General features: G+C 40.8%; 1 protein-coding gene across 7 annotated transcripts in view; it reads right to left on the reverse strand.

The window, feature by feature from the left end:
* PLCB4 (phospholipase C beta 4) overlaps positions 1 to 27,007 on the reverse strand; it is a 186,853-nt gene that overhangs the window by 69,640 nt on the left and 90,206 nt on the right. For 5 of the 7 annotated variants that reach the window (XM_032103714.1, XM_032103713.1, XM_032103707.1 and 2 more), the window contains exons 3-8: positions 15,941 to 16,041; positions 13,708 to 13,788; positions 13,347 to 13,406; positions 11,980 to 12,123; positions 2,863 to 2,942; positions 2,258 to 2,311 (exon numbers count right to left, since the gene is read on the reverse strand). In XM_032103714.1, the coding sequence (XP_031959605.1) occupies positions 2,258 to 2,311; positions 2,863 to 2,942; positions 11,980 to 12,123; positions 13,347 to 13,406; positions 13,708 to 13,788; positions 15,941 to 16,024 (503 nt within the window). In that variant the 5' untranslated portion in view covers positions 16,025 to 16,041. Of the gene's footprint in view, positions 1 to 2,257; positions 2,312 to 2,862; positions 2,943 to 11,979; positions 12,124 to 13,346; positions 13,407 to 13,707; positions 13,789 to 15,940; positions 16,042 to 18,581; positions 18,653 to 18,696; positions 18,794 to 27,007 lie in introns of those variants that run through there. The other 2 variants (XM_032103710.1, XM_032103709.1) reach the window with 2 other exon arrangements.

The following is a 27,007-nucleotide window of genomic DNA, read 5'->3' on the forward strand; positions in this document are numbered from 1 at the left end:
GGGAGGAAGTGCAAGGAGCTCTGATTCTACAGAGGAGATTTTTTTTTCCCTCGGTGTTTTACTGCACTTCTGTGTAAAAATGAAATACAGGAGCATTTGTGATAAGCATTCCTACAGCTGAACAGACCTGCTGGGCATTCTGTTTCTGAGAGAGAAACCTTCCCATCTGTATCCCCAGAGCTACAGCAATTGCTACAGAAGCCCCTGGCAGCAGGAGGAGGGTGAGGAAGCAGGGCTGAATAAATAACAGTGGATTTAAAACAGGTAAAATGGAAAGGTCACTTGGAGGGGAAGCACCAGTGGTTTAAACCAGTGAAAGAGGTACTGGGGGAGAAGCTTGGGTAGGAAATGTGAAACTTTGGTGCCCCTTGCATAGCAGAGCCATTCAGCTCACATTTCCCAGTGCTCCCTGGCTTGCCTTCCTCATATACATGTCCCTCTCCTTATGCATCTCCCTCCTCCTGTTCCCTTTTGATCTTTCCACTTCCCTTCTTTGCACTAAGTGTTCACGGATGAAAGGGGGAAGCAGTGAAATTCCCCCCATCCCAGGCTGCCCAGTGCTGAGACCCATTGGTGCCTGTGTCCCACTTCATTATCAGCAGCTCCTGCTGGACCAGGCCAATCCCACGGTGTTGCCATCCTACATCAGGGCCATGATTCCCCCTCTTTTCCAATGCAGCTCTGCAGAGCAGACTGAGTTTTTCTCTCCCCCATTCACACTCCTCACTGACACCTCTCCTCATCCTTTCAGTGGGTGACACAGCACTTCTCGTGTGAGCCCCAAAAATTCTCCACATTTCACTCACACCAAGATACCACATTCCTTGGAGTATCCAGATGTAAAGGAGATTCAGCTCCATGGAATAGTAGATCCCTTATGAATTTGTAAGCAACCTACTTTCGCAATAAATTAAACTGCTAGGGACTGATTTATGTTACCCTGTAAATAGTGCAAATTCAAATTTAAAGACTTAATACAGTGGACCCAGTGAACTGGACTTTTAAGCAACAGACAGGCTTGTCTGCATACACAAATCTGTGCTGGAGCATAACAGAATTTATGCCTCACTAAATGTGATCTGAAATATTTAAAGGCAGAAACTGTTTCAGACAAGCTAGCACACTATAAATTCACACTGTGGAATAGGGTTCTGTGTTCGAACACAGGCAAAGCCGTAAAGTCCTGAAAATCAATTTGTCCCTGTGGTATTGTTCCCTCATCCAGCTAATGATATTCCTCTTGGGACTTCTGCACAGGAGGTGCTTCATGGCAGCTGAATTTGAGAGAGAAGCAGGGACTTGGCCATGTGAGAACTGGAGGATTAATACACTGAAGCAGCTTTAACACTGTCAAGGCGTCACCTGAGTCATGAAACTAAAGAAACATGGAAAGCAGCATGGCAGGCTCTTTGTCCTCCTGCACATTCTATAGATGCAAAAACCTCTTTTCCTCCCTTGGAAAAAAAATGGTTGTGTGAGGCTTATTTTACAAAGTCCTTCCTCTTGCTCCCTTCTGCCAGTTTCTGTTTATGAAAAACCAGCATGCCCCAAAAATGTGGTTTGCATGTACTTTATGAAGAGAAGAGCAGCGCAAGTTATGAGCATGACTGAAGTTCTAGAGCAGGAGGGGGGAGTATTATTGCCTAGCCAGAGAGGACTGAAAATCAGTAACTTGTAATAGTTAATAGCTGCACAGAAAGAAAGATGCTGTTCTGGCTTTGCTGTTCCAGACAACAAGTAACCCAACAATTCATTTACCGCGTGGGCAAACCCAAATATTATCCTGGGGGCTCCTATAAAAGCAGAAGCATTTTTGGCAGGCACATATATGTCTCTTTAACAAGGAATTACAGCTTAAAAGTACCTTTTTGTCCTCTACTTTTCTGGCCTGCAAGCTTTTATGGTTCTTTTTTTAAAGTATTTTATCAAATTTTACAACTGAAAAACCCATCCCAGGGTTTGAGGAGTGTTAGGCTGAGAAATCTGATGCTCTTAACTCTAAGTGACTTTGGAAACTATTACAAGAACTCATATCCTCATTACAATGGACTGCAAAAAAATAAAGAAATTACTAGGTTGATAAGAAGTCCTGCCTAGCTTACCAAGGAGGTCAGATAAGAATACCTAGTTCCGTACTTACTCTTACATACATACTAGTAATAAAATGGATATTATATTCCATTATTAGGTGACAGAATTTTATTAAAATTACAGAACTAGGAACTGAAAAAACCTAGAGCTCCCCAACTGTGCTTACCTCCGAACTGGAATTTTCCCATTTGTGTTTGTTAGAAAGGCCAGCTTCATCCAGCTGAAATTAGGAATGAAATATTTTTAAAATACTATTTATTAAAATTGAGGTCTAGATACTTAAGTTTAACTTATTGCCATGTCTGCAAAATGAGTACAAACAAATCATTGTTCCGCAATAAAAACATTTTTCTGTAACCTTTTAGTGCTTGAGACAGAGCAACTCTTACTGTAAAGGCAAAAAGCAGCCCAAAAAAATCAGTACAGCAATTAACACAAGTATGAAGATGAGAAAGTCTCATGGGATTTTGCTTGCATATGCATCAAGGAAAAAACAAACCAGCCAATAATTAAAACATACACTAGGATAAATCAAATGAGCAGTTACAAATTCTCCTATAATTTCTCCTGGGCAGGTGCCAAATATAGCCTTGAGACATCTTTGGTCTCAATGAAAGACAAACTCTTAACTCATTTAACACCATTTTCTTTATGACACTGTTTTGTAAATGTCAAACTATGAATAACAATTGGGTTTTTTTTCCAATTCCAACAAGGAAAATACAAGGACAGGAAAATAAAGGAGAAAGGGGAGGAAAGCAAGTAACTTACTGTTTCTTGAGACACGTCATTGGACTGACATTGTTAGCTCTAAAGTTATGTATGATGGATCCAAGCCCTTCTACCCATTGCTGAAAAACACAAAAACACCGAAACACCGAATTAGGGAAACTGAAGAGGGAAGAAGTAGGAAAGTTTGTCTTGGGGAAGGCTCCTCCTTGCAGCCATGGATAATATTAATAACCTGTGCTGAGGAAAAAAACTACCCACTTCACAGCCCATACCATGGAAAAGTCCAGCCATATTTTATCCATTTTACCCATTACTATTTCATCCTCCACTGGACAAAGGGATTGTGCTTTCCACTCTTCCAAATGCTACACATGCTATCAGCAGCGCTAATAAATCAGCTTATTGCCAGCCGAGGCAAGTGATCCATTGACTGATTTATTAAGCCCTCCATTTATAGCCCCATATGAACATTTGCCTCCCTTTCTGTGGTGGGGGGCAATGTCAGCTATCACTGAGCACCATTATCCAATGGGTGATGACATATTTAACTGGTCCAGTTTAGAAAAGGAATGAAATGAAATATTAATACTCTAGAGCAAACCACGGGGAGGCACAACAATTGCTCAGTGACGCTGACCTCATCTCACACCCTGCTACATAGTCAAGTCCTGCTGGGTTTTCTTGTTTTCATCCTTAAAATGCACAACATTCCAAATAACCACTGGGATGACTTCCAGCCAAGAGCAGCATGACAGCGCTTATTTATGTAATTCCTCTTTTAGGGATCTATTTTTCTGCTGTAGCCTGCACCCAGATTTTGCAGAACTGTAGAGAAGCAGCTTAAGGCTTAGGCCTGAACATGAACACTCACTGATTTCAGCAAGAATCCTGCTAGGAAAAAGCCATGGGAAGAGGAAAAAATGGCAGTGCTACCAGCCAAGTTCAATCTCAACTATGCCATTGTAACACTAGGATTACTCAACAGATAATTTACACTGGTGGAACAGAGATGGGATTTGGTCCACTGCTAAACATTAACCTTATGAATAAAGGAGCTTTTTGCTTCTGGCCAAATGCTGTGCATGCAGCTTGAGCTGACTTGGGCAGGATCCAGAATATGACACTTATAAATAGATGGAGATGAGTGTATTTTTCTTCTCATGAATGAGTGCTGTACATCTGCAAGACAGATGAAAAAAATCATGATTTATATTGGAGGAACACTAACATCTTTGGGAAATGGCATATTGTAAACTGCAGGCAGCATATCCCTGCAGGCTAAAACAAGGTCTGAGGTGTCAATTCAACAGATAAACAACATACTTAAGGAGATCCTTGTACTCATGAAATATTAAATCTGTTTTGCTTTAGGAAAAGTAGTCACTTATTAAGATATGTATTAATATTTAAGTGTTCTTTTTTAAGTTAACTTTTAAATAAGTACTGCATAAGATTCAAATAGATCAAGTGTCTGTCTGGGAATCATTTGAAAAACAGAACTCTCACTTATGAGGAAAAGTAGTATTTGGGGTTTTCTTAGGTGTGTTTTTGGGCTTGAAAACACCCTCCCAGTAAGAATCTGCCCTCCCATCTCTCTTTTTCCACCTGCATGAGTAAGATGGCTTTGTACTCACAGGCTGAAGGAACTGCCTAGGGAGATAAAGAAAGCAAGGTTCATGGGCTAAGATAATATTACTTATTAGAACTGATATAACTAGAAGCTACTGACGGATTTAGGAAACACTTATCTTTTCCTACAAATATTCCCTCACCTCAGATGATAAAGGAATGGTGCTTGAGATAATTCCATGCTAAATGCCTGAACAAATCTTATGTATACTTCCATGTCCTAGAACTTTAGAAATTCAATTACTATCAACTACCTACATTTGAGGGTTTGTGGGGTTTTTTTGGGGTTGGGTTTTTTTTTGGTTTGTTTGGTTGGGTGCTTGTTTTTGTAACATTCCTGCTGCAGTAACACTATCACAGGTATACAAACATTTGTCCTCGTACTGTCTGCACTGGTCTGTCCCCTTCAAAACTCCCCAGCCTTCCAACACTGACCCAACCACTCAATGGCACATTCACTGCAAACAAAAAGCCCTTGCAAAATTAAATTACACCAAATGCACATTGTGAATAAACTGCAGTCTTTCTCCCTTTTTTCTCTGCCAAAAACCACCACTGGTGCAGTACTGATAATATCAGCATTTCATTTGGAACTAAACACCTACAGATCCCTTCTGATTTGAAGGCAGTGGATTACGACTATACCAGATACAACAAAAACTAACATTTAAAAGTAAGGTTTGCCAGCACTCAGCTCTGGAGTTACTTCTGCACATCTAGAAAAGCTGCCAAAAAGGAACACTGCAAGAAAAAAAAAAAAAAGTGAAGAGAGAAATCAATACACTAAGCACTTCCCAAGTGATTTTTTTGCAGGAGTTGTCTTGATGGTTCCCACTTTAGAGGCCTCCCTAACCTTTTTTCAGTGTTAATGCCCTTCCCTAACAGAGCTGACAAATCAGGAACTGCACTCCCTTGGAGCAAAAGAGCACAAACCTACAACCAAACACTGATGAGCCACAAAAGCATCACATCTCTGCTGGCAGCAAGCAAAAGAGAGACCCAAGAGCCTTTGTCCAGCTCAGAATCATCTTTACATTGGCGTGATGTGCCCTGGGCAGGACATGGCAGTTCCAGAGCCAGCCTGCCCATCTGTTCCACGCCACAGTGCAGCATCTGGCTGCCTGCCCTTTGCTTTGGGGCTAGAGCAGGTTCTGCAGCGTTTCATCAGATGCTGCCCACGGCTATCAGCTGGCCCCACCTTAACCAGGAAGACCACAAAAAACCAAATTCAACAACACGTTCAATGCAGTCAGACTTTTTGTCCATCTGAGCCAGAATAGTCTCCAATTAACTGTCTTCATACTTGCTTTTAAGGCACTGTGATCCAGTGCACAGATACTCACAAAATTCAGTGTCAAGCTGGCAATATATTACTTTCCTTCAACAAAACATTCTCAGATTTAATGTACACTTGTCTGATGACCTTGCAGGAGGGATGAAAGAAGGGCTCAGGTTTTTCTCAACTAACACACAGACAAATACAGCAGCAGCCTCGCTTGTATTCTATGACAGCACTCCTTATTTTACAGATGAAGCTGAAAGACCTGTAAATCTATGTAAGTAACAGAGATAAAGACCCTCAGTTCTCTTCTTTCACGCTCAGCATTTTCAAATCACTACCTCTGCAAAGGAGGAAAATCCTATAACAAGATAAATTCTGAAATGAGGTAGATAGGAAACATTTTGGTCTTAGAAAAAAAAATGTTTTTGATAGAAATCAGGGTATGTTGGATTCTCACTGACGCTAGGGTTGAATAATTTCCAATTTTCAAAATATGATTCAGTACCTTTAATCTGTCGAGGTAGCTCTTGAATGGCTCCCTATATACAAATATTATTCCAGATTCACAGAGGGATCTGGGCCCTGCTATCTAATCCTAGAAAATCAACAGTCATGAAAAGAAACAAAAACAAACACCAGCGCACCTAAGCTCAGACCCTTTGGCTGACAGAAGAGGACAAAATCTATGCTGCAGGCTGGAACAAGCAGCATGTTGTTTTTCTCTGATGAGATCAAACACTGTCAAACATCTCTAGAAGGAGAAGGGGCAAGAAAAATCAATCAAAGAAGCACTCTCTTAGCTTTTGCTGTAGGACTGAAATGCTTCCGAGGCACTTAGTGACCCTGTGTTAGCTGAGGTTCACCGATGAAACACGGGCAGCGCTGGCAGGGTGCACAAATAAGTCTGGCCTTTCAGCTCTATTTTAGCCACCAACCTTTCATTTAGGCAGGGTTGAAAAGGACAAGAATTACGAAAGGTTAAAAATCACCATGGCCTACAGCTCATGAAATCCCAGACAAGGCCATGTATGGCTTATTGATCGACGGGGTCAGTATTACCCAGACCTCTTGAGATTTTACCTTCCCTTGCCCAGTGCAGCCTCTCCAGAGCTGCACTCCACTTATTCCAGGCATCAGGAAAGCCAGGGAGGCAAGGAGGCATTGCCCTCTGATTTTGGTGTTCAGTGTCTGCTGCTTGACTGGCTGCCAAGGGCTCCGTAGCTTGAAGGCTCAGAAAGCCCACAGAGAATTGTCTCCCACCTCTTCCCAAGACAGCCATGGGCTGGCAGGAATCACTGGCACTTGCCCTCAGCCAGCAGATGTCCCTCTTCTCTCAATGCAGACATCTCAAAACTCCTCTCTGCTCCACGAAAATCACCCTTCCTCTCACTCCAGCCAGCCACAGCAAGGAGACCTGAGGAGTGGCAGTGCCAAACCTCTTCCCTACCTGACCGACCCCAGTGCTGATTTTTGCAGGATGTGTGAAAATACTGGCACAAAAATAAAAGGGATCCTTCTGACTTTCAAATGTTCCATCAGGAAAGCTGAGGCTCACACGCTCCATACTGGGAGCTGCCCGATGTGTCCAGACTGCTACCACACTGCAACAAAGCTTCCTAGTCTGGAGTGGCTTTTCCAGCCTTGGAGGGGCCTACTCTGAAAGGAGCTGGAAGAATCACTTTGGCTGCTTTTGTATGCAAACTAAGAGAAACACAGCGGAGCTCTGCACAGTGAAATCGACCTCCTGGCTATGGAGAACCGAGGCTAAAGCTGTAGTTTACTGACAATTCCCCAGTGGCATAGCCAAGAACGTCCATGAAAAGGCAGAAAAGCACATGCAAAGCCCCAACAGTTAATTGCAGGCTGGGATATGAAGATTTCTCTAGAGAACAGGGCATTACATCCTGGGCACAGGTAAGCAGTGGTCATATATTTAAGGCAGTGATGAGATAGAAAGGTTTATCATGTGGGCTAAGAGACATAAGCCATATACTTCCACAGTGGGACACAGAGAACAGCAGGGAGGCTTCTAGAGATCTGTTCAAGAGTGTTTTGCAGGTTCCTTGAAAAGTTTTACTTTGAAACATCAAAACAAACCAAAGCATTGAGAAAGCAGAACTTTTCTGTAATGTATTTGTGGATTATTCCCACAGGAATCTTCTGCTACTTTCTACTACTCTTAACAATATGATTTGGGCAAATGTTTAATAGCTTGTTTCAGGGGAAAAACATCAGGGTCAATCAGGCCGGGCTGGATGGGTAACGTGGTCTAATGGAAGGTGTCCCTGCCCGTGGCAGGGGAGTTCAAACTGAATAGTCTTTAAGGTCCCTTCCAACCAAAACCATTCTATGATTCTATGAAACAGAACTTTTCTTTGTAAATCAAAACGAGCTTGATTAGTAGAAACACCAACAAAAGCGATCAACCTGAAGTGCTTCGTCTTACCAGAACATCTTAAACAAACTGAAAAATAAAAAAAATTCTCATTCCAACTGAGAAGCTGGGAAGTTTAACAATGTCAAAATGAAATGTTTTCAACTGCAGTTGAAAATGCCATGCCATGAATATTGTTAGCTGTATGATATAGCCTGCATTTACCTTTATGTTGTTTGCCAGTGTGTAATTAAGCGTTTTAGCACATTCTGTTCATTCTGGTGCCTCACAGGTTAAGTCACCAGTGTGTGAACCACTGCCTCAGTAACACACCTGCAGAATACATCTGTTTTCCATCAAATCCAACTAAAAGTGTAAAACCAGTGTAAAAGGTTGCTCCACTCTCCTTCCCACCCTGTCTCCCCCTGTGGCTGTTCCTATCCCAGACCTACTGCCAGAGGAATGGTGTACATCAGCACTTCCCAAAGCCACATTATCTTAAACACTGGTGGGAGCTTTGCCTCTAAACATGATTTTAACATTAAGGCTCTTCCTTAAATTGAATTGAATTGAATTAGGAGTGTTCACTGAACTCCTCTGCCAGCAGGGCATGGGGAACAGTATTTTCAGGCAGAAGGGCAAAATCTATGAGCTGGAGAGATGGTCCTTTCCAACAAAACAACTGGAGCTGGGAAAGTACAACCATCAGGGCAAATTTACCCCTGATATGCACTAAAATTAAGTAATGTTAAAGAAGATGACTTAGGGTAATCTTTTAAGCTAAACTCCTTAATGCATTCCAAGAGTAGATGAGCAAAGAAGACAAGAAGTCGAGATTTTGGGTCACTGAAGTACAGCAGCTTTATTGGACTAATGTCAGCTTTGGATAGGCAGCCCACATGCCAAGGGCTGAGGCCTCACATCAGCACTACATCTCTTCTGCCCTAAGGAAATTCACCCCCAAATATTCACTGGCCTTTTCAAATGTCCTAGATTGAGGAAAACAGATTATCCAGTTACTAGGGCACAGAAAGTCCATCTGGGAAGTGAAAAAGAAAAATACACACATACGCTCTCATCTCTACTATGCATGTGTGTGTGTTTTTTAATTTTAGCTCAGGGTAATTTATATAGCCTGATTTAATCAGGATTCCAAACATCAGGTTTTAAATTCCACCTTTTACAGTTACTCCCTACTACCACAGTGGAGCTGCTTTAGGAGTGGACTACAACAGCTGCTTGCAATCAGAGACAGAATACACCCTATTTTGTGGCTGTTTTAAGAGTGGAAATGAAAACCAATTTCTCAGCTGAAAACACCAATAAAATTTAAGTAGATAGAATGTAAATACCAGAGTTGGAGCTTGGAGACAAGTGGAGAGATAATAAACACACTCTTGTTGTTGGAATAGCTATACTTGGAGCTCAGCAATGCCTCAGACAGACCTGCTGAGCACCAGGGCCACATGGGGCTGCCGCTGGGCACAGGTGATGACGAATGACAATAGGCAGCCTGGGATGGGCCTGGACTGGAGGGCTCAGCACTGCCCACAGCAGGCACCAGCCCACCTGCCACACCGGGGGCACCCCCAGGGACTGTCCTGCTCTGCCACCCTGTGCCAGGGATCTGGCAGAACCTGCTTCCCACCAGTACCACTCCTTGCGTGGATAGGCTGAAGAAGCCAGGAATTTTCACCAATTTTCTTTGTCATGATTCCTCAGTCCCATTTTAACCCATCCTTCAGGGAGTAACAATTGCTTCTTCTCCAGCTGTAAATTATCACCTACAGAATTTTTTTGGGCAGAAAGATTCTGAGCTTTTGTGTTTGAATTTGCCACTCAAATCCCTCATTTTTAAGTATTCCAATCAGGTACAGATCAATCCTGACCCTGGTTTATCTCAGGAAGGGACAGAGTAATGCTCTGTTCCTCATGGCGAGAGTGGGGAACAGCAGAAACCTCAGGTTTCTTACACCTATTTTACAACCCTCACACATACCAGGGCTGTTTAAGCCTCAGTCATTGCCCCTTCTCCTCCTAGCTCTTGCCTCTGACATTTCAAAGGAGGGGCTTATATTTGAATACGGATTAAATCAAGGCCTATTTTAAACCGCAGTTAGCAGCTGCACAGCTACTTAATGCCATGGAAAGGCTTGCTTCTTCTAGAGGGGATTTACTCTGTCCCACAAGAAAGATGTTTTCTCCTGAACAAAACAGGAAGAATTAAACAGGAGCACTTCTATGTGCAGATAACTCCTAGAAAATTCTATTTTAGCACAGAAGTACAGTAGCAAGTTGATGTGTTTACCATATACCAAAGGTCAACACAGTACGGGCCAAATTCCCCAGTGAAGGCAACTTAGAAAGCTCTACATTGATTTTTTTGGCTTGATCTGCTTTATCCTCTCCCTCGTGCCTCAAACAGATCATATCAGATGAGGTGGATCATCACTGCTGACAGTTCTGGATACATGTTTTGGTGGAAAGGCTCCCAAATGCAGGACTCTGACATCCATGGGGCTCTCAGAGCCTGCCCACTGCAGCATGACACACCAGTTCTGTAAGGCTTGGCTGTTAATGAGCAGTAGATCTTTTCGACAGCATAATTAGCTCATCTCTTGTGACAGTCTGTGTAATAGGCCAACATTCTCACAAACCAATTAGTCTAATACAGGTTATTGAGATCTAAGGTGCCTAAGAAACTTAACTGCAGCCGTTTTCACAGTTAAGTCAGAGACACTGCTGGGTTAAGTATAAAAGTGAATGCTGCCAACATCTCCTTTGCTTTGCTTCTTTTTTCAAATGCTTTCAAAACATAACTCTGACACATTATTTCCCTTAAAGCCTGCTGAAAATACACACAGTAAAATCAATTTAGTGTACCCATGTAAGTTATAAAAGTATTTCTCCTATAAAGGAGTTTACTCAGCATTGCCAGTGTTTCCAAAGATATGGATCCAAAACAATGAAGAATAAACCATGTCTGCCAACGGATTTAGTGATGCTGCATTCAGCAAACAGTTTTAAAGGAGGGGACTTAGCAGGTGTGTGATACTGATCACTATTTAATACCTATCTCACAGGCAAAACATTATAATCCTAAATACATCCAATCAGAAAAGAAAAGGAAAGAGTGTGTGTTTTTAAAAGCCCATGAATGTCTGGATCTCAGCTAGCAGTGTACCATCAGCACTCTGATCAGGTTTCTCAGAGCAGTTTACAGCCGAGTACCAGGGCAGGTGGAGCCCAGAACTTGAATGTGAACTGCAATCTCAAGCTCTCAGGAAGGATGACATGTAAAAAAGCACCATTGTTTCCTTAAGACTGTTCCATGTCAGCGGGAAACAGAAAAGAACCTGGGTGCACTGGGATCCCCTTAACTGGAGAGAATTTTCTTCCCTGCTGTTGTCTTTTCAAATAATATGAACCACACGGTACAATTAGGTTATTGCTGAACAGAATTTTGCAGGGCTGAACTCCACCCACCAGGAAAATGGCAGCAATTGCACTTCCCTTCAGCATCCCCATCACAGACCCACTGCACCATCACCACCTTATCTGCTGAACCAGCCCCACACAGAGACACTGAGCAGCTCAGGGAATGCTCTGTCCTGTACAATGGTCTCAGTGTCTAATGCTGATAAATCACTGGGCATGCACAGGCTGATTAAAATCACTGTTTCCTCTCATCGCAGCACACAGACCTGTTACAGAATGCTCCACATGCATGTTTGCTGTCCTTTGGAATAGTCAGCCAGCAGACACAAAACCAGGTATTTCAGTCAGCCACGCAGGCAGACTTAGGAAAAACAATTGAGCACTGCTGATGAGCTCCTTTTTAACTCCCACACACTGTTTAATTGTGAAATACCTTGGCTATTTCTGTGTTTTCCGCTACCATGAAAGTGAAGCTGATGTTGACCAGATCAGTGCCACTGCAAACACACACTATCCGTCCTTCCAACTCATTTTCTGATTTTCCAACAGCCTCAAGTGCAGTTAGTATTTTGGGATCCTGTGAAACAGAATAAAGAACTTGTTACATCTGCAACACTTCTGCTATGCAATGCACCATGGTAAAAATGCATTTTCACCTCCTTTTACATTGACACCTTTAAACATTTGCCAGTCATCTTAAATGAGTGCTTTCACTTAGAAACATTGTGTGCAAACCTGAAATAACAATATATTCTAACAGTTAGGAACATGATTGTGGGAACCCATATTTTCATCATGAAAAAGACAAATTAATCACTCCAAGCACTGGAAACAGAGGAACAGTACTAATCTCTAAATTAATTATTCCAATCCAGTTAAGTCCATAGTTCCTGAGAGTCATGATCTCTGTGACTTCTTGGCTGTTTCTTAGCGACGTGTCACACAAGCTGCTGTCTCTGCTGCCAGAGGTTTAACGGGCATATTTTTTAAAGACAGAGCTGAAGTCTGAAGCACACTGGTGTGGCTGTCAGCACGTGGAACATGGGGTTGTCTGCATCACCACATCTCATGTCCCTTCTCTGTGGGGCACAGATCTCGCTCTGTGGATTCCCAAGAGAATTTCTAAGAGACAGGTACCTACAGTCAACACAAAACCACTTAAGACATGAAAGTGGAAATGCCGAGTTCACAACAAATCTTCTAAACTGAGGGCCTGGAGGAGGGAGAGCCACAAATCACTGCAGAAAAACCCACATACTCTGAAGAATACCACTGAGCAGATTTCCAAAGTTTTGGGGTTCTCCAGAACTCCTAGTTAGTACTTCTGCTGATACTCTTAAAAAAGGCAGACTGTGACCCGCTGCCCTCTCTGAGCACCTATGTGCATAAAGAGGGATGCAAACAAATCTTTTTACATTTTATGCCAATGGAGCAAGAAGATAAAATAAATTCAAACAGATAGGAACAAAATTTGGAAAATGAAACATTTTTTCCCAGATCCCTAAAACAAGTATCACAATACACTGTTACAAGATAATTAAAAACTCTTGATATGTGCTCTTAATGTCTGTTCAGCTTTCACTGCATCCTGAATCCCGCAGCACGTCAGAAAGACCAGATGACTGAACCTTCCCACTGCAATCACAACAAATCACTTCAAAACCTAACATTTTAGGCTACGATTGCAAAATAAAAGTTGTGTTACTAGTTTTATTTAAAGGAATGAATGCCATCCTGCATTTCACCTTCAGTTTAAATAGTCTTTGTTGAAATGAAGAGTTTAAAGTAACTATAGAGTACCTTTGGTACAGCTCCAAAACGAACACTGTTGATCAGGGAGCATTCTAATACCTGTCCCTCCTGAAATGACAAAAAGGATATGAGGTTCAAAGGTCTGTTGAGACAGGGTTCCATTGGGAATTTCAGCAAAAATAAACAGTGAATTTTATTTGCAAACACTGGTAATAAACACTAAGCAGTATAGTTCCCCTTAATATCAGTTAATTCCTTCTTAAATGCTTCACTTCTGTCAATTTTAAAAGAATAGGATGAAGACTAGTTTTGGAAATAAACTAACACAGTATTTTAGATCTTTGAAAACCAGAATATAAATCAAGTGCAATAATACATAATATACACTCCTGACATAATTGTAATATACCTTTCCTTCACTTTTCCAGCTCAGAAAAAACCCAAATTCATCCACTTGGAAGAGACAGTTGCTTTCAAAGACAAAAGATTCCTATAGAAAAGAAAATACAGACCATTATTTTAGTCAGTTTGACAAATATCAATTATTTATCATTTGAAAATAAAGGATTGTTCTGTTTCTTCCCAAAGACCCTCCTGCAGAATTTGCTGTTCCCAAGAAAACAGAAACAAGGGAGGCAGGCTTCTAAAAAAGAGATCATTTTTAATGATTTGTCTTATTGTTGATGCTTGAGACACTGGAATGCACATAATTAGTATTTTCCTACCTCAGTGCAACTATGAGGAAATTTCATTTAATAAAAGCAGTGATTCTTACCTAATAAAAAATCTTAATGAAACGGAACTTCAAAAAAATTACTGAAAATTAAATGCCTTCAGGTGAAAAATATATAATCTGCCAACGCCACCTTCGGGATCAAACGGCTACATTTCCTTTTAACATTCAGAATTTGGGAAGCACTTTTCTGTTGGACTATGGCAGTGTACATGCTGTGAGTGCTTTGCAGCCAGAGTATCTGACAAGCAGAGCTTGAAGGATATTGATTTGTAGAAGAAATCAGGAAAGAATGGCATTCCAAAGAGACCAGGCAAGGCAAAAAATCAGATTAGCTGAATTTAAAAAGAAATTTCCTCCACACACCTCCAGCCTCAATTAGAGCATCATAAATTAAGCTAAAATGCAGGAAAACAGTGTGCAGAATCAATCACTTCTTCAAGAAAAAGAGGATCCAGAACTTCCTGACTTCCTTAATTGAAAAGCAAGGAGCACTTGTGAGAAGAGTCCTCTGTGAGGAAACAAACCAGGCTCCCAACTGTGCCACAGAAAACCTGGAATAAACTGCAGCAACTCTCGGAGCAGGAGAGGATCATGGGATGGACAAACAGCCTGTTGCTCCACAGGGGCAGAGCAGGACCCCCTTTGTGTGGGGTTTTGGGGGGCAGCAAATTCAGCTGCAAAGGAGCAAGACCTTGGTGCCAGCTCCTCACCGCACGTGTGCCCAGGATTGCGGAGTCTCACAGAGGTGCCTGCTGAGAACAGAACAAACCGTGCCTGATACTGTCCCTGTCATGACATCCAAGGCCCAGGTGCCCACCGAGCGTCTCTGGTATCACACCGAATATTTGAGCACTAAAAACTCACTCCTGTGTCTGCCCATTCTCTGTTTCTCGTTGAAGGTGCAAGAGAATGACCGCAGGCCGTGCTCCCTCACGCAGCTCCTCACAGGCTGTTTCTGGAGCAGTGTTTGCTGAGGGAAAATACAGCTTTTCTGAACCGCCCTTCTAAGGAATTCCATGTCCACCAGTATCTACTTCATTTATCTGGCCACAAATCTGGAAATACAGGGTAAACCAACTATCCCCATCTTGGCAGGCCTCGTGATAAAAAATACCTTTTACTTATATTTCAAAAGATAAGAAAATATGAATATCCCTGAAGGCACTTACCTTCAACTTATAGAGATTTTCTGTTCAAACAAGATTAAAAATAGATCCTGATAAAATTATTCTTACCAGCATATCAGTGCTGAGTATAAGGTAAACTTCTCAGCACTTTATTTCAGCTGCCTGTGTAAAATGCCCTGTTTTGCATTCCTTTAATAAATGTGGATTAAAGCACAGCTGAAAGCAGGATCATAGTAATCATATTTCAGATAGAGTGCAGATTGATTTTCTAAAGTAGATAAAACCACTCCAGATCTCAAATGATGCATTTGAATCAGAATATAAATGTTCTGTGTTCTCTTACTTTCACTTATAATAGGCAGGTCCTCAGTTTATACATTAAAAATAAAAGAGCAATATATTCTCCCTCCCTCCATTTGATAGATAGCACAAAAAAATTCACGGATTCACTTTGTTCAATAAAGTGCTTTATGAATCTGCAAAGATGAGAGTTTTATTCACGTTACAGATATTTTGATCCAATTTTCCTTTTCTCTTCCTCAGGGCTTATTTCAAATCAGAGGGATTAAATATATTTTAAAGCTATTTCTTTTTAAAGCAAAAAAAAAACCATATAGCAAAAAAGCGTGTTGGTATTGCCTCCCCACAGACATTTCTGGAGGTATTACCAGAAAAAAAATTGAAGTTTCTTTGTGTACAATGAAAGCAAAACATGAAATATTCTAGAACTTCTGCATATTTAAAAAAGAATAGCAAATGAAAGGCAACTGGCCTCTTACCTCTTCATATCTATCAAACACAGCTCCATCTTGCATAAAAGAGGGAACTGGCTTCTGCCAGTTAAATTCGTAAGGTTTCGCCATGATTACGGAAGAAAAACCTGAAATGGAACGGAAAAAGCACAGTTCAATTACTGTCCTTCAAAAGGAGTATTTCAAAGGCCAAGCAGGAAAAAAGTGACTTTTAGCTTTTCCTTTCACACAGAAGTACTAAAAAGTCACAGTGCATTTCCAAATCAAGTGTTTTCCTCCTAGGAGTACTTTAAAATGCAGAATACTTGTAAAATGTGTGTAGGGACTTAATAATTTGAAAAATACTTGCACTGTAACTTCTAGAATACAATGAGGCTGCGATTAACCCAGCTCTAGGTGACAGAATACCACAACCTGTAACACAGATAAGTGCTTTTTTTTTTGCTGGGAAACATCAGATGATACAGAGAAAGACTGCATTTTTTCTTAACATCCTAAACTGTATGCTACATAAGCAAAATACATTTTATGTTTCAAATTTCATTTATGTTAAATGAAGTCCAGGGTATTTTCAGTCATATTTTATCCATACCTCGAGATATGAATAATACATATGGCAAAATTGATAGGGAAAAATACTGTTTGGAGATATAGGGCATTAAATAAAACTAGGTAGTTGTATTGTGCACTTCTGCAAGAGAACAAATGTGAACAAAATTGTTAATTTAAGATAAAACACAGAAGTCATATTTTATGGACATTACAATAAAGACAGCAAGTTATCCAGTACCTTTCCAATGCCTTCCAGTTACACTGAACTTTACACCAGAAAATGCCCCAACTAAACACTCTGAAATATTGAAGTTCATTTAATCTGAAGTGATTGCTCCTGCTTCATAATGCCATTCAGGACACACAGTACCCTGACTATCCCTTTACACACTGGAGCAGAAAGAGTGGGACTACCCTTGGCAGCAGCAAGGCAAGATAAGCCTGAGTGCTGGATGTCAGGAAATCATCCTGCGAGATGGGATAGCCCGGGTGACAGCAGGACACTGCCACACCACTGACCTCACCCTGTCCTGCCCGTCCCAGCCCTGCCCTGACAACTGCTGATGCTCAGCCACTCCTGACTGTCCCCAGAGGCACCACACGAGTTAAGTGCGACCAGCTCAGCTCCGGATCCACTGCACCACAGGCACAAGGCCTGGAAAAATTTGTCCAAGCGAGAAGAATAAAGAGCCTACGTGAAACTCCAAGGAGAGTATGACAGCCCGGGCAATCCACGCAGACAGAAACATCTTCTTCGACTGAATTTTAAACCCAGAATGAATGCAAGTGCTTAAAAAAGTTCAAGAACTTTGTAGTGTTGCCCTCCTCTGTCTTGTTTTCATTTGCATAAAACATCTTCTAACAAGAAAAAGAATGAGAACAAAAGAACTGCTAAAAGTCACTGTCCAACACTGGCTTTAAGAACAGTTATTCTGATAATTTTCTACTGAAAAAATAACCCTACTACTTAAAAGATGCAAAGCACATTTTCATGTTAACCCATCTCCTGCCCTGTTTTGGTCATTGATACAGAAATATCAAAAGTATATATCACATTTCCAAAGCCTGAGGAATAAGATAACTGAATTCACTCTCTACAACAATCAAAAATACAATTTGAAATTATAAATACATGTCACCATTAAGTGTTCATTCTCATTGAAAATGGGATGAAAATTCAAAATAATAGCTCTGCTTCCTAATCTAAAAAACAAAAAAGCTAAATGATATTTAAACTACTCATCTGTACCTCTTTTCTCCCAATGAAGAGATGCTTTGAATAAAACAGACCATCTATATCCAATATGTTATCAAAACCCCCTTTTCTTTTTGCCAGTCTTGTGCATTTGGCCCTTGCCACTCTGTAAACAAGAAATAATATCTTATTCATGAGGACTACGAGATATTTTGAGAACCTTTCAAGGAACGTGCCAAATTACTAATTTTTATTATTTTTTTTGAAGATGCTTATCATTCTCTTGTGTCTTCCAGTTTAGATCAGCCTGGAGCTGCTTCTCCCTCATTTCATGAGGGAAGGTGGATAACAGGACAGCCACCCCACTGCAGTAGCACAAGGGGGTCACGTTCTATACGGCTCATGGACTTCACACATTAGCTCAGAATAATCACAACAAATTGGAAACTTAGGGGCTGTTCTTGGAGCAAAGGAAACTTAAAACATACACACCTGAAGTGACAACCACTACTTTTATGGCATGGTGGCTGTTCCCGTATCTATTTAAATGTCTTCTATTATCAGAATGTTCTCAAGAAGAAAAGTTCCTTCAAATACAACAGGTAGTTCATGCAGCAATAAATGCTCCCATCCCTCTGGGAAAAGCTGACACATTCTGTGCTAAAACATCAGAAATGTGGTGGCACTTTTAAGGCTGTCGAGAATACTCCTCCACAGTCCCAAGCCTATATAAATGGCTTTTAGCCTTTTATACTGGCACTGAAGCCCACACAAACCCAGATTTGAAAACCTACAAGTTCTTCAACTGCTCTGAACTCCCATGTAAGACACATCCTAACGCTTCCTCCAGCATCTGGCACTCTGAAACCTGGATGTAAAGAGTGCTTGAGCAGACACTTAACTCTCAGAAAGACTCATTACCTTAACACTACACACGTGCACTTGGTTAGCTTGGCTCAGCTCACCATCCAGTCATAGAAATACAGCTCTGTAAAATCCCTCCTTCACAGGGGTCTTCTCCTTATCTGGTACTCACACAGTCTGATGAACTTGTTACTTCATCGCTGAGACATTAAATACAAAGAGCTCCTCAGTTTCTGCGGCAACGCGCATTTTTCAAACCTTGCAGTCAGCCTGAGCCCTCCCCACTTTTCCAGCTGCCTTTCCGAAGTCAAGGGTCTGGACCAGGACACAGGAACCCAGCACCACCCCCTGTCAGAGGAACCAGGGTTACAGCCTTTCATCTTATTTGCATAACCTCGCGTTTAGCCGCAAGAAAACAAGCCCGATTGCTCGTAACTCATCAAGCAATCAACTTCTGTCTCGGGGACTCCAGCTCGTTGTTATTTACCACCTTAGCAATCTCTTCTCTAGCTCTGCTCTCTCAGGTCACTTCAGTTTACAGATGAACTGAGACAGATGAAGTGTGAGGGAAAGACAGCTTGAGTACACACAGCAAGGAGCTGGAGGAATTGTAACAAACAACATTTTTAAGCCGTATGCTTTGGCAGCTGTGCAGAAGGTGAGGAAAATTCTGCCTTTAGAAAAGCTCTTTTCAGTCTCTCACATTTCTTACACTGCTCTCAAAAATCCATTTTTTCTTAACGCTGTTAGCTTTTAAGATCGCCAAAATAAAATACAAAATATTCCCCTGTGACTCTTTGGATCTCTGTTAACCTTCATTAATTTTTTAGTAGTTCGAAGAGAGTGAAAACCAAAACCAATCCCAACCAGCAAATCCTAACAAACATGACATTGTAGCATTCATATGGCTGCAAATATATGCATGCATATATCCTCACTATGATGAGAATCAAGAATTAACTCTCTTTAGAGAAATTTAATAACAATAAAAAGTGTGAAAATTCAACTGGGAGACATAGAAGGTTAAGGAACTAAATTTAAAGGCAGCAAAATTTTCATTTGAAAACTTTTATGCCGCCTTTAAAAACTGAAATCAAATCTTACTGTCTTAAGACTTCTCAAAGTACAACAACTCCTCTGAATACCATTCACAAAAGCAGAAAGAACACTCATAAATGCACCTCAGGACTTAATTAATGACTACAAGGGAGAGGCACTGTGAAGTGCAGTAGTTGAATGCCTTTTGAGGTATCTCCCTTTCTTTCAACACTGATTTATGCCTGAAGGCATGATTTGGATCACATGGAATTAACCTGGAGTATCCAAAGAGTGAGGACACAAAATTAACCATATCCAGAAGAGCATTAATGAACACAAAAGCCTTCCTCTTTTGTAAGCTTGGCTGTACTAAACTAAATCTGGGGTGTGTGGACTATAAATCATGGGTTTTTTCATTCTTTGACCAAAAGAAGGACAAGGTGTGGCTGAACAGGAGAAGGAAAGGATTCTGTTAATACGCAGGAGACAAATGTTTGGGGAAAGAGGTGATATTCTAAACTAATCCCCAGGGCTGGCTAGCGTGATGGATAGGATACTCCTTGGATCCCATAAACATCCTGTCAATGTTGAGACACTGCTGGAAAGGACAGCAGAGTTCCTTAGAGCTGATTCCCCCAGTTTCAAACACAGAAACTCATAATTTCCACAGTTCGCTTAGCCCCGAGTATCGTAACAGGACCTGTCAATTTTTTTTTTAGTAATTAGTATTTTTCCCTCTGGAATGAATCCCTATTTGCTGAGTGAGAGGTGAGGAAGCTCTGCAGTCTGTGTTTGCCATTTCACCACTTACCTCTTTGAATTACACTCCCTAAACTTGCTCCAGTTATTGTCTGTGTGGGTTTCAAGTGCAGCACCCACTCAACACTATGCTGAGTTCAGTAATCTTGCCCAGGAACATACGTTTTCCTACAGATAGAAGGAAGCAACTAAAAAACCCAAAAAACAAAGCTATTTCCCACTCTTTCCTCTCACCTTGACGTACATATAACCTTCACCACCACTCCTGTTCAGTGAACAAGATTCTTCATAACAAAGACAACCAGATCTAGATCAGCAGACCTCTCTAACTTCTGGGGTCTTTTTATGGAGTTCATCCCAGTCCAGCAAGTTTACCTGCAGAGCTGTGTACTGGCGTGAACATCCAGCTGTCCATGACTAAACAGGCACTGCAGCACAGAAATTCTTATAAAAAAGCCCCTTTCATTTTTTATTGAGGCTTTGAAGTACTTTCATATTCAAATACTACAGTAGTTTCTAGAAACCTGAAGAAAAGTCAGATCTTCATATATTTACTCCTCAATGTCAAACTCATTTGGTCATAAAGGTGACATTAACATAAGCAAAACGCAGAGGCAGGGTATTTTTTAAACCTGAAACTTTGGTTTCAACACTAGAATTTAAAATTCAGAGTAAGTTTTAAGAAAATAAAAGCCACTATAGTGTGAATCCTAAAAGAAACAGGGAGAGCCACACTGCTGAATTTCTGCAGTGTATATATAAAACAATTCCAAGATTTCACAGCTCTCCAGGCTTTTCCACAGTCAAAATTTGCTGGTTTGTTGGGTTTTTTCCCCTTTTTAAAAAGTGCATTTTTTCAGCAGGCTATTTTTAAACACATTATTCCCACAGCTAATGCAAGCAACTTAAAACAGTTCTCCCCAAAACAAGGTCCAGGATCAACAACAGACATACAACAGGCGCCCGAGCATGCATCGTCTAGCAGCGGTCTCAATTTCCATTTTGTCTCCTTTTCCATTTCGTTTTAATTGCTGGAATGCACTGGCATGCAGGGGCAGCTGAGGGGTTAGACCACAACAAGAAGGGGCCTGTTCTGAACCAATCTTGTGAGCATTTCCCCCAGTTCAGTGAGGCTGCCCAGTGCAGGGCTCAGAAATGAGTGTACCCGCTCCTGGTCCTGCCTTCGGGTCCCAGCTCTGCCTCAGTCACCTCCTCTAATGACAGCCTGTTTCTAACAAGTAATTCCTAGGATAAAACACAGGACTCAAACAGCACCTCCCAGCTTCCTCACGTTTTTTTTCTTTTTGTCCTAATGGCTTCCTAGTTTGTTCATATCTAGAGTTTTCCCCTGGCTTCCTATTCATTCAAAAACCTTCTCATTTTTTGACATAAGTGCTTACCACCCATCCTTTTCAGGAGAGAACATTTGCCTTTATGAGAAGTGAATGGTGTATAAAGAGATATATGCTGGTTTTGTAAATAAACTTACTCTGGTAGATTTCCAACAAGACTCTGTTCTGACAGTGAGAAATACATTTAAATCAAGCCATTATGGAAAGCTTCTCAGATGATTCACTCAGGTCTAATTCCTCACAAAGTTGTAAATTACAGATACTTGTAGTCCCAAGAAAGCAAATTATTTCTCTGCTCAGCAGCAATACAGACCCACTGGAGCAGAGTTTCCCTTTTGAATGGATCCAAATGGATCACCAAAGTCATCTGGACTCGTCACACAGTGTTGATAGGATTGGGATTGGTCCTTGTGTGCCACCATTGTAAACCAACTTTATTAGTTTCACTTGCTGACTAAAATGAGCCTTCAGATAGATGCCACTTGAAATGCCTGGAAAAACAAAAGAAACTCGGCAATTTCAACACCAAAGTGTTCAAAAAAAGCTAAAACTTTACTCATTCTCAAAGAAACTCCTAAAGCACTAAGAGAATCTGTACATATTCCCAGAAAAAGGTATGACTTGAATAGTGAGCCACAACGCAGAGCTATCATAACTGGAAGTTACTAAACACTTAAGTTTATTTTTTATTAAAAAATAATAAACCATACATAGAAAACTACAAACTTCACTGAATAAGAAAGTTGGTTTTACTTTTCTTTCCTTCTGGTGATAGAAAATTTGGTGTTCACATTCTCGATTTTGTAACAGCAGAGGTGAAAGGCAAAGGGAAAGGCAGAGATCTTCCCAAGGGATTATTTCAGGAGAGAAAATACTCATAATGCTGTGAATTGTACAGAGGATTTAGCAATCGGACTCATCAAAAGACAGTAAATAACCACTGATTTTCATTTACACTTATTATTCAGTATGCATCTAACAGTACCATTTTGCTTTTGATCTGTCAAGTGAACTTCATTTCGTAACGTGAGCATGTGATGAACCATTCCCGAGAACTTTCCCTGTTTTACCTCATTCCAATAATAAACACTAACCATATAAAACATTAAGCTGTCTAAAAATGTGGAAGAAGCTACATTTTTATCTTTAGTCAAGGAGAAGTCTTAGAGGTGTCCAGGATTTATTTAGTTTAATGTCAAGTGTCCCATTTCCTGGAAGCCATCTCGTCCCCAGGTAGTAATAGAGAGCAAATTAGACTTTGATGAAAACAATGGTTTGTGTAATCATTGCCAAGATCCTTTCTGGATTGCTATAGCACGTGATAGATGCATACAGTGTATCTGGATTTAACCAGCAGTGACTTTTATTAAGTTTAATTACTTCACTCTGGGCTTTCAATAGAAAGCAATGATAAAGCAAAGGCGACCTCATGGAATAATCAAACAAATGAACAAAGCAACCAACACGTAGCACTTGCAAAACATCTCAAGTATTTTCTGATTTACTGAAGCCCAGACTCTCTCTTTACAGTTTTGTAAACTCTGACACCTTGTATCATTACAGCATCGAACCTCAAAGGAATGGGATTTGGGAGATTTATTAAAAAACAAGTTTTCAATATGATCTTTGGGCAATTAATACCATACTTAATTTCTGCTGTTGTTTAATCTGCTGCTGACAGGTAACACAAGATATCTTAAGTCACTGAGCAGAGTTTCTCACTTTTAGGTACACCTGTACAAAGTATTTGTGCAAATTATTTGAATTAAAATCATGGGCAATTTTGACACTTAGAACTTCAGTCTCTACTTTTTAGCTTCATTCTGGAGCTTTGTGCTCTAAAAGGTCTTAAGCAGAAGTGATTTCTGTATTTTAATATGATAGGAAGAGATAAATACATGTTTGTAATTAAAATTCTAGCAAGAGTTCAGGTGGGAGTACAGAAAAACAGCAAACAACCTTAAGTGAGCATCACTCCTGTTACAAATTCAAGAATTTGGGAGTCCAAGGACATAAAACAACTGTACGATTCTAAGACCAAATTATTAGCTACAAATACCATGAAAACAAACTTCCAAACGACATTAATATCAGCAGTCTTTCCTTTTTAAGTGCAAGGAAAAGTGTTGGAAAGAACACAATATAGTACCTTAAACAAAAATAAAACAAACTACAGCTATCAGCTGCTCCGTGACCACATCCTGAGGACACAGTTGTCTGTTTCCAAACACTGACACAGACTTTGTATTAATAAAAAGCAATGAAAGGTCAAGATCATATTTTCGTAATAACTTCTAAATCCCTGCGTGTTTGAAATAATCCCTCCTATGGTCAGGTACTTTAGTTCAAACTAAACTTTATTAAAGTTTGGACATGATTTATTAGGATCTTTTTCAAAATATACAGATATATTAAAAACTAATAAGCTGTGAGGAACATAGAAGTTACTTTAAAATCTAAAATTAGGAAAGTGACATTATAATTTGCTGGGTTTTGGATGATTTCTGAGAAAACAAGAGTGACCCACACTGCTGGCTTAAAATTTCAGACAAAGCTAAGGTCATCTTTGGCAATTGTTCCAGCAGTCTAAAATGCATTAATATCAAAAAGCTGCGTTCATTATTTGACAGTTGGCAGTGTGTTAAAAATAGGTATTTGTTGAAAGTTTAAACTGATTACAAATTTCTTGGGACCTGGATAAAGCCTGTGAACTACAGTCACCATGGAAATGCACAGGGCATTTATACTTTTAAGATTGCCATTGTGCAGTTTAACCCATGACATTGGTAAGAAGATTTTGGTATCAAAATCTTCATTACATCAGAAGATGTAAGCTGCTCAGATTCCATCTCAGCACCCACCTTCCACCCTAGAGACAGAGGGTTTCACATTCCCTTCTTTAAACTGGAGAAGGTAATATGGAATGAAAAGCAAGAAGCATAGACCTGGCATCTGCACTTGATCAGTGCATTCCTTCCTTCCTTCCTTCCTTCCTCACACCCGACAGCCTGTTTGTTTTCATCTCCCTTTATCAGCACCCCTGAATCACATCTCAGAGCTAGGGCAATGCAGGCAGGGCATTATCAGCTGGCTGGAATGGAAATTAGCCACTGTCCTTCTGCCCAGGCCAGCAGTAAATGCAAACCCTGGCTAGGAGAGATTCCTAGGTGCAGTTTTTTTTTTTCTACTCAGTTCTGTGACAGACCCAGGCTCAAGTAAGCACAGCAGCAGAGCTGTGAGCTGCCCTTGCTGAAGTGTGGCTGGAGCAGACTGCAGCTCCCCATGGAGATTTTAGTTGGCTGGTTTCATTTTATTTTTCTGCCAAGATTTCAAGTTCACATCACAGAAAAAAGTCTCCCAGTCAGTATCAGGAAAAGAAACTACATGGGGCTCACAGTGTGCACTTCAACACTCCTGTGCAAAAAACAGATCTGGGAATCAGAATGACATTTAATGGATTGGGGGAAAAAAAAAACAATAGCAATTGTCTGGCCTTAACACTGTTGCAGAGATTCAACTTGTCTATTCTCCTCACCCCCAGTCACTCTGCCTGTTGTATGCAAAACCAACACTCATCATCAATTGTTCAGGAAAAACACATCTCCTTTGGGGTTCGTAGGAGTCAAGGGATGCAGGTTGCAGGCGGTGGTGAGCCAGACAGCTCTGGAGTCCTGGATGGACATTTTGCTATTTCCCGTTTTCCTCTTCCTCCCTCTGAAGAATGAGGCTAGCAAGACTTGTTTTAATTACAGACTTAGTGATGCTAAGTACACCTTTCATCACCAATAACACCCAGTGCTAACTCATTAACAAGCTGGGCATTTTGCTGAAGATGAGACTGCCCCGGTTCTAAACACAGTGTATCACAACTAGGCAAGGCTAAAAATAAACTGCTGTGTATAATTTGAAAATCCAGAATCCCTCTTTCCAGCAGGACAAATACAGACAGCCATGTTGGAGATATACTGGGTTATCACTTGTTTATATCTTTAATTTCTACAGAAGCAAGAGGAAAAGCAACTGGTTCTGAACTTTTAGTTATTACTCCTTCATTATGGTAGGTAGGTGGCAGAGTAAGCATTTCTTGCCAGTTTGTTTCAGCCACATTTCTTTTTAAATAGTTGTTGTGCCACTGCCCAGAAGCTCTGAAAACAATAAGAAAGATTGTGCAGATAATGTGGGCAAGGATAAACAAAATATACCCGCAATCCTTGAGCTGGTCAGCTCATAGTTAACCACAAGCAGAAAATGGGAATGCATAAAAAACATGGCATCACAGTCTCTTTCACTAATCCCTGCCTCAGAGAACCTGTGCAATCTGCATATTCATTTCTACTAATCAAATATTAAAACAACTCTCTTGACATTGTGCTCTGTTTCCTGTCACAGCAGTCGCTAGCGAACTGACAGCTGTTGTCTCTTTGGGGTAAAGGGAGGCTGTGTGAGACTACTCAGAACTTTATCTGATGAAACAGTTCAGGGTGCTAATATAGTCATTATTGAGGCATTCAGCTGTTTACATACCTTAAGAACAACACCCCTAAAATGTCCCTCTGAATATTAATGTATGGCTTGTTTAAGAAATGGGGTAAAACCAGGCATGTCAGCTATTAAAGAGAGGGGTGGGAGAGTGCTCCAAGCCAGCAACCTCTCCAAATCTTCCTGCTGGATGCATTTTGGCTTGTTCAACTATTCATAAGATATATATATATATATATATATATATATATATATATATGAAATTTCTGAAGGAAAGGCATCTCAGTTTTTGACTGCTCCAAGTGGATGATTTGACACAGTATTCCTAAAGGGATAAAAATAAAAGTGTTGGTATGTAGCCTATTTGTGCAGTATGGAGACGGAAAGGAGAGCCAGGCTGCCAGTCAGGAGTGCTGGTATGGCCTGCTGGCCTTCACAGCCCATTTGGAACACTTCTTTGACAGCTCCTAATAAACAGCAGGATTTACAGCATGCTGAGAACTTCCATTTATTCAGATTTTTCTGGACCAACTGGCGACACCAGAGCCAGGGGACTCACTTTCTCTGAATTCCTAACTTTGAGATGTAATTTCAGTGTCAAGCAGCAGGGAAGGAGAGGGGGAACTGATACCTCTCTGAGCTCCTCCTCCTCCTCATCAATGCTCTTTCTTGCCACCTGCTGCTGAGGAGGAAAGGGACACATGTAGCACAAGCAGAGGATACCTCTGCCTTCACAGGTACGTGTGGAACACACTCACATAGGCAGGGAGATGAGCAGCACCTTCTCCTCTCTCCCTGGAAAAGTGAGAGCATGCACATCATGCTGGAACAGGAGGACATTCCTGACTCCAGGCA

The sequence above is a fragment of the Corvus moneduloides genome, chromosome 3 (genome assembly GCF_009650955.1).
Source record: "Corvus moneduloides isolate bCorMon1 chromosome 3, bCorMon1.pri, whole genome shotgun sequence".
In the NCBI taxonomy this organism is placed as follows: Eukaryota; Metazoa; Chordata; class Aves; order Passeriformes; family Corvidae; genus Corvus; species Corvus moneduloides.